This window comes from Sciurus vulgaris (genome assembly GCF_902686455.1).
Source record: "Sciurus vulgaris genome assembly, chromosome: 17".
NCBI classification, from domain to species: domain Eukaryota; kingdom Metazoa; phylum Chordata; class Mammalia; order Rodentia; family Sciuridae; genus Sciurus; species Sciurus vulgaris.
Genome location: NC_136478.1, coordinates 54233722 through 54241765, shown reverse-complemented (window position 1 = coordinate 54241765; position 8044 = coordinate 54233722). Strand labels below are relative to the sequence as shown.

The 8044-nt window shown below is 63.5% G+C and overlaps 1 protein-coding gene across 1 annotated transcript in view; it reads right to left on the bottom strand.

Annotated features, from left to right (window-relative positions):
- Positions 1-8044, bottom strand: part of PPP1R37 (protein phosphatase 1 regulatory subunit 37) — a 40588-nt gene that overhangs the window by 629 nt on the left and 31915 nt on the right. The window contains exons 2-12 of the mRNA XM_079118902.1: positions 6529-6626; positions 5170-5215; positions 4963-5063; positions 4164-4283; positions 3537-3687; positions 3243-3398; positions 2249-2361; positions 1511-1652; positions 1260-1426; positions 429-1158; positions 69-155 (exon numbers count right to left, since the gene is read on the bottom strand). Of these exons, the coding sequence (XP_078975028.1) occupies positions 73-155; positions 429-1158; positions 1260-1426; positions 1511-1652; positions 2249-2361; positions 3243-3398; positions 3537-3687; positions 4164-4283; positions 4963-5063; positions 5170-5215; positions 6529-6626 (1907 nt within the window). The 3' untranslated portion in view covers positions 69-72. The remainder of the gene's footprint in view (positions 1-68; positions 156-428; positions 1159-1259; positions 1427-1510; positions 1653-2248; positions 2362-3242; positions 3399-3536; positions 3688-4163; positions 4284-4962; positions 5064-5169; positions 5216-6528; positions 6627-8044) is intronic.

The following is an 8044-nucleotide window of genomic DNA, read 5'->3' as shown; positions in this document are numbered from 1 at the left end:
GCAGAGAGGAGGGAAGTCAGAGCAGGGCTCTGTTGCTCTCCCCAGCCCCCAGGTCCTCGCCCACCTACAGTGTCACAGTGTCTCCTGTGTGGCCTCCTGACTGGCCTCCAGAAGCATCTCCTCCAGCTTCTTCTCGTCCTGGGGGCGGTGCAGCTCTGTGGGTGGCAGCTGGTCAGCTGGGTGGGTGGGGTGCACACACCTGGCCCGGCCCTGCCTAGGCTGACCTGGGGCCAGCAGAGGGACCAAGGCCACGGACTTCACAGGCTCCCACCCTGGGGAGAGCTCCCAAGACCCCAGGGACACAGGACAAGAGCCAAGGACTCATCCTGCCCTTGGCTGAGAATCAGGCCTGCCAAGGCAGGTGCTGGTCTGGGGTCACACATGGTACCCTGGGGCCCCTGGTCACCCTGCCCTCAAGCCCCTCTCACCGTGTTCCAGGCTGCAGCTGCCCCCCTTGGCCTCGGGCCCCGGGGGTGGCTCTGGGGGCAGTGCGAGGGCAAACTCAGGCTTCAGGCCGTTGGGCAGTGGTGGCCCTGACTGAGGCAGCTCCAGCTGGGGCTGAGGCTCAGATGACCCTGGGTCCTGGGTGCCAATGGCCTCAGATGGCGGTGGGGTTGGTGAAGCGGGCGGGGAGGAAGGGGGCGAGGCGGGTGGGGAGACTAAGGTGGGCGGAGCAGGGGGCTCTGCCCTTTCAGGTGGACTCTCCACCCGGGTCACCACAAACACCTTGTGACCCCGGCCTGGGCTGGACACAGAAATGCGTTGCTCAGTGGGGGAGGAGGGGCTGCTTGGGGGGCTCCTGTCCCCAGGGCCCAAGGAGTCCGTGGGGGGCACCAGGGCAGGGCAGGGGGCCGAGGGCCTCTGGCCACCACTGGCCTCCTCTCTCTGCCTGTCCTCCTCCTCCTCCCCGTCAGAGGCTGAGTCTGAGTCTGAGTCTGGGCTGGGCCCGGTGCTTGGGGCCCCATTCTGTGCCCCAGCAACAGGCGTGTCCCCGGGCTCCTCGAGGGGCTGGGGCCCGGTGACGGTGATCTCTGGCATGGAGGCTGATGGCTGTAGCTGCTGCTCCCTCTCCTGCTCTCGCGCCAGCTCGAAGTTGCGCCCACAGCCGCTCTGGATCTCGGCCAGCAGCGCCTTCTGCGTCTCCATGAAGCTCTTCACCTGCAGCAGGCAGCCTGGCTAGGGCTCGGCTCAGGGCCGCCCGCTACCCGTGCCCACAGCTGCCTCCCCATCCCGCAGGCAGCAGGAAGAGCCCCACTCACCGCTTCCTTCTTGGGCTCGCGGTCAAGGTCCAGGCGCAGCAGTGAGTGGTTCACCTTGAGGGCCAACGACAGCGCCATGAGCCCGCCTGTCTTGATCTCATTCTCCCGCAGGTCCAGTCTCAGGAGGCGGGGGCTCTCGGCGATGAACTCTGCTACTGCCACCGCGCCTGGGAGGGGGACCGCAGGGCTGGCCATGGGCCCCACGCCTGCTGGCCGCCCTGCCGCCCTGCCAGCCCCGCCCCGCACCCTACCCTCGCACGTGAGCTTGGTGGAGGCCAGGCCGAGGCGCAGCACGCTGCGGTTGCCAATGAGACCGTTCTTGAGGTTGCGCACGCCCTCGTTGCCGATGGGGTTGTGGCCCAGGTTCAGCGTCTCCAGGCTGTGTGTGTGCGGCTGCGGGAGGGCAGGGGTGGTGAGCAGAGGCCCCGAGGACAGGTCATTGAGGAGACCAGAAGACACGAGCCTGGGTGCTCCTCCCGGGGCTGGAGGCCCTGACCTGCTGCACCCCCAGCAGCCAAGCCCTGTGCACATGGTCTCCCCCAGCGCCATGCCCTGTCCACGGCCAGCCCTCCCAGCATCCCAGGGTCCCCACCCCCCACAGCCTGGCCATCAAGCGTCCTTGGGTCTGAGGACAGCCTTCCCGCAGGGGAATCTGACCCTGGCGTTGGGTACACAGGGCTCGCCCTCGGAGCCTCTGTACTGCTCAGCTGGTGTTACTCGTTATGTAATAGAAGACCGAAAACTCACTGAAGGCTTCCAGAAATAGCAGTGTTTCAAGCGAAACACTTACTGTCCCTCACACTGAGTGAGAAGGGCTGTCGAGGAGAAGCAGGAACAGGAGCTGGATGGGCCTGGCAGGCTGCTGCGGGGCAGGGCCTGCTCCTGCAGGACGAGTGGTCCCCAGCAACTCTGCTGGGAGACGGCTGGGCGGGGGTTGGGTGGGGTGGCGCAGCGAGGGAGACACCCCTCTGGTCTCCTGGGCCACTCACCAGCGTCATGCCCAGGAAGGCCATGCCGGTGTGTGTGAGCTGGTTGTTCCACAGCACCAGGGTCACCAGGCCCTTCCTCTGCTCCTTGAGGCCCTCGCAGATGTAGGCCAGACCTAGGGGAGGCCCGAGTCACAGCCCTGTCTGCGGCCCCCGGGCAGTCCCAGGCATGCCTGTGTGGGACCCTCCCCGCTTGACCCTACCCCGCCTGCCTGGCCCCGCAGGCTCTGGCCTTGCTGCCTCCCTTGGCCTGACATTTGGCTCCCTGATCCCTGTCCCCCCAGCAGCTGCTTCTTCTGATCTTTGCTCAAATGGGAATGTCCCCGGCTCAGGAGCCAGTTCATCTCGCCAACTGCAGACTGGACGCTTCACTCATGTCTCGTCTCTGCCTCGCTCCTGGCTGAGTGGAGAGCCAGAACAGCTGGAGCACCTGCTGGGGTAGCTGCCACGCCGTGCGGGCACGGGCCTCTTGTCCCTCCTGCCCAGCACCTCCCTCTTGACCTGCGGCGGCCGAGGACTCTGCTCAACGGTGCAGCAGGTCGCCCCACCTCCTCCAGGGGCCCCTCCCACTCACTGCACCTCTTCCTCTTCTCACCCCCTGGCCTCCACCCCAGTAAGAGCACCGCGGTTCGCCCAAGCCCCAAGTCCTTCAGCTCCTTCCCATGCAGGTCACCATGCCTGCCACTCCCTCTGCCTCTTTGGCTAGGTTGCAGCATCACCATCACTGTCCAGAAGCCCTCTGTGGCCTGTCTTCCTCGGGTCCTGGACCCCAGCAGCTCACCTCCCTCGGTGCCCTCTGCAGATCATGACCCTGGCGCCTTGCTCAATACCTCGCCGCGCCTCTGGGTGTATGCCAGCTGTCCTGCCCTCTAGGAAGCCCTCTGCACCCCGCACTGGGTCAGATACCCCCTCTGCGTTCCCTTGGCCACATGGGTGTCCCCAGCACCACTGAGCCCAGGGCTGGGTACGGAACAGGTGCTGGGCAACCCCCACACACCTGAGTCCAGTATGTGGTTGTTCCGGAGGTCCAAGATCTGCAGGGAGCAGTTGAACTTGAGCAGGTTGCCCAGCTGTGCTGAGTCCTGCAGGCCATTGAGCTTGTTGTCAGCCAGGTAGAGCTCCCGCAGGTTCACGTTCATCTTCAGGGCTGTGGCTGGGGGAGCGGTGTGGGGTAGGGGGTGACTGGCCAGGTCACCTCCTGGGTAGCCCTACCTAAGAGACTCGGTTAATAGCCCCAGCCAAGCAGCAGGCTGTGGGGGTCCCCACTTGTCCTCCTGGGGCCTGGGCTCACCGAGTAGCATGAGGGGCCGCCCGGACAGGCTGGCGTTCTCCAGATGCAGCACTGCTAGGCTGCTGCGGATGCGCAGGGCGCGGGCCACGAAGGGCGCGGAGTGGTCCAGCAGGGGCGTGTGGCGGGCGTCCAGATACTGCAGGCAGCTCGTCTGGTAGGGGCGGGGGCGGGGTCAGGCCTCCCCCCAGTCTCAGTGAGTGGCAAGGCACAGCTGTCATCTGGTCTCACAGCTGGCGAGGGAAAGCTCAGCCTGGGGTCCCGCGGGCAAGCTCCTGGATTCTGCGGTGGAGCCTCCTGGACAGCCCAGCGCCCTCCCTGGGCCCAGCTTCTTCCCATACATGACTAAATTGGGGCTGGAGACCATGGTCACCTCTCAGGGATGAGACCCAGGAGGAGTGAAGGATGCGGGGAAAGTGGTCATGCAGAGAGAGGGGGAGGAGGGAGGACCTGGGTACAGGGTACCTGGGGATACTGTTTCCCACTGGCCTAGGTGCCAAGCCCAGCGTCAGCCCCAGTGAGGGCTCAACAGACTCAGGGCCAAAGGACTGGGTGCCTTGGGAAAATACCTGGCGCCCTCTGTGCCTGCATGCCCTGCACCCTGGCAGCAGCTGGGCAGGAGGCACCCACCTTGCGCATCATGTGGGCGGCGGCCTGCCAGCCCCGGGTGCCAATGTGCTTGTTGAAGGAGATGTTGAGGTGGGTGGCAGACTCGTAGTACTCGATCATGTCGAAGAGGGCGGAGGCACCCTGGGGGCAGAGACAGGGACTTGGCTTCAGCGAGAGGTGGCCCTGGGGGAGGCAAGTAGGCCCTGACACAGGATATCAGGGACATGAGAGGTTCTGGACAGGGATGAGTCTTGGGGGAGGAAGACGGACACGGCGTCCACCCAGGACACCTGATCCTGAACCAGCTGTGTGCAGAGCAGGCTGCAGCCTGCCCATTAGCGAGCCCCCTCCCTTTCCTGAGCAAGTCAGCCTGCTTCTGTCACAGAGGGTCCTGACTGATGCTGCGTGGCCAGGCCAGTTTTGCAGCAAGTCTCCCCCTGGGATCCCTCCTGTTGGGCCACCAGTTTCCCCCAGATCCTCGGTCTGGGGACTTCCTAGTCTGGGGAGGTGAGAACGCCTGGTCCTGATGAGAGGCAGCTTTCCAAATGACTCCAAGCCCTGCACGCTGCGACCTCCAGGGCAAACTTCTGAAAAGGCACAGTGGGCCGTGCAGCTCTCCAAGCCTCCCTCCGGGGCCCACCATGCCCCCACCCACTCAGGTCACATCAATGTCTCCCTCTTGTCCTTCAGGAGGCCCTGCTCCCGCCTCACCCTGGCCTTGGTCTAGGGTGCCATCTCCTGCTGGGTCCCCGCCCAACTAGAACTCCGAGGGGGGCCCGGGAACGGAGGGAGCTGTGTGGGGTAGTGCAGGATTGCTCACGTCTTCATCCAGGTTGGTCTGCTCCAGGTCCACGACCTTGAACTGCAGCCTCTTGAACACCTCCTCCAGGGCCTCGCAGGTCTTGTAGTCAAGCTTCTCCCCTGGAAGGAGGGAGGTGTTGGCCATGTGTGTCTGAGACCATGCGCCTGCCTGGGGCGAGGAGGACAGCCCCGCCCCACACAGCCTCTCCCCTGCCCCCACACACACCTTTCAGGTCCAGGCAGTCGATGCGGTGTTCGAGGTCCTTGAATTCCTAAGAAAGCAGGGTGGGCGCTGGTCACGGTCGCAAGACACCAAGAAACCAGGCCAACCCAACCGTGGGGCAGCCGGGGCTCCATGCGCTCTGCTGTTCCTGGGGTGAAGCAGCGTGCCAGGGCAGGGCTAGCGGGGAGGGTGGCTGAACAAAGTCCCAGAGGACTCCAGGGTGGGAACCCAGGGTATGTGCCCCAGAGAGTGGGAAGAGCTCCATGCCCCAGGGCCCAAGGATCGGCCTGGCCCTGGCCCCTCAGCCCCAGCTGGGGGAAGGAAGGAGTGGGCCACAGGCATCTTGAGGAGTCCGAGCTGAGGGAAGTCTGCACAGGGACTAAGGCAGGTGCCCAGGCGGGAGGGTGAGCAGGGCCGCCCGGAGCGCTAATGGAGAAGGCAGGAGGGAGTGAAGGCGCCCACCTGACGTCCTCCCAGTCCCCACCGCTGAGCCCTCCCATGTCCCCACAAGCACAGGTTTTATTCTCTGGCTTCCTGCATGTCACTCAAGGAACAGGCACAGTGAGGACACACAGGAGAGAGGCGAAGGCCTGCCCTGCCAACATCACAGGGCAGCAGGGGAAGCCAGTCTGCGCCTTCCCACAGCCACCACACAGTGGCCCTCTGCCCCTGGGCAGGCAGCACCCGCGCCTGGCATCCTGCAGAACCTCCCAACCCAGATCCAGAGGCGGGCAGTGCACGTGCCGCTCAGCAGAGCTGGCTGTGGGACCAGCAACCTAGAAAGAGGCGACCTTGGAACTCTCTGGAAGGACTCATCCGCGGGAGGGAGAGGCAGTGCTTTAGCAATGTGGCCAGGCTGGGTGGCTCAGGAAGGCACCCAGGGAGACCGCTGGGGAAGCACGCCCACTGCAGGTGTGACCAGACCCTGTCCATGTGAACACGGACCAGTGCCCCGGAGCCTGTGTCCCTCTGAACCAGTAACCCAGCCTCCCACAAAGGAGCAGAACAGGCCAGAGGACTGTCAGCAGCGGGGCCTCCTGGGAGACCTCAGGCAAAAAATGAAAAGTGGATGCTGCCTTTTATATCTATATTTTAATTTTTTAAAAGTCAGAGGACAGGTATTACTTTTATATTTCAGACTTATGAGAACGGCATGCGAGGCTTTTCCCTGGGGACTAGAACTTCTCTGGGGGCTGACAAATGCTGGAATGTCTCACTTGGTAATCAATCCCAGGCTACTCAAACACTCGGGAGAGCCTGATCAATTTCACAATTGAATGAGGGTTTCTAAAGTTCTGCTCACAGGCCTTGGTTGGGTGGCTGGCTGGCAAGGCCAGGAACCCCAGGGAGACCCCTCCATACCTGCAGCTGCCTGAGGAGCTTGGGGACCTGTCTGCAGTTCAGCTTCTGGCAGGCCTGCCTGTAGGCACCGATCACCTCGTCCACCGTCACGTTCTGGGCTGCAGGCAGAGGGGCAGGCCTGTGATGCCCTGTCCCGCCCCTCCACAGCACCCAAGCCCAGTCTCCCCTCCAGGCCCTTCAGGGCCACTGCTGGCACCCCCACACCAAGCCAGTGCTGCCTCCACACCACACCTGGACTTCCGGGCACCCTCCCACAATACCACCCAGCTAACAGCACCTAACACCTGAGCACTGAGAGCCCCAGGAGGGCAAGGCTGCAGCCTCTAGGTCACCACCATGTCCCCAGCCCTGCTCAACAGAGGGCCAGGTTGACAGCAGGTATCCACCACTATTCTCTGACACAGGGAAGAAGGTTCATTTCCACTCTGAGGAAACCAAGCTCAGAGAGATGAAGTGCCTCCTGCAAAGTCACACAGCTGTTTCACAATGGAGCTGGACTTGAACTCAGCTCCCAAAGTGCAATGCCTGGTGCTTCTGGGACACCCCTTCATGCAACACCCAGCACAGCTGGACAGCACCATAGCACTCAGGCCAGGCTGGCCCCAGCAGCAACATGAAGCCGGCAGCCAACCCAGCTGCTGTCCGTCCCCGCTCCTTGGAAGCCCACGTGTCCTTTCCGCAGGCACAGACTGGCCTTTTCTGGACATTTCATGAAAATGAAACCAAACTCTGCGTGGCCTCTGGCAGCTGGCTTTTCTCACTAAGCAGGGCCCGAGTTTCGGTTCCATCTACTGCCAATGAGGAATCGGGCGACCTGCTGCCCGCAACCCGTTCTTGGCTGGTGCTTGCTCTCAGTGTTCGGCTGCCCGGGCGTGTATTTTACCGGGTGACCAGGAGAGTAGGCAGGCAGGCTATGAGCAAGGCGGGGAGAGGGTCAGATCTTCTCAGGTGGCAGAGTAGAGTGGGTACAGAGGTGACAAGGCAGGTGGGGAAGGGGTCAGGAAAAGGGCTCTCAGCGACCCTCCTTGTGCCACCCTGCCCTGCTGCCACAAGTTCTGGCCCCTGGCCCCTTGCAAGGTGCTCCCAGTGGCCATCTCCACGTGGTCTTTGCCTCTTTCCATCCTCTAGCCCAGGGCCAGCTCTCCTGGCCTCATGCAGACTGCTCCATTTTTGGGGGAAGAAAACCATGGTGCAAGGAAAGAAGTCACCTCCCTGGGGCCAGGCAGCTGGACATAGCAAATCTAACGCTTGGCCCAGCACCCTCGCCACTGTCTAGGGTGGCGGCGGGGTACTGAGCTGCTGGGCTGGGGCCGGGGAGAGGCTGGACAGCCTCCAGGAGCCAGGTCTCATAGGGCCCTCACTGCCGCCTGGGGCTGGAGCCAGGGAGCAGCTGCAGGGAACCAGTGGCTTCTCAGGCATTGGCTGCCTTGCCCACATACTGTGAGGGAGACCCGCTGACAAGGGCACACATGCTTGTGGCCCAGAAACTGGCCCTGCCCGGGAAGGCAGCGCTCCA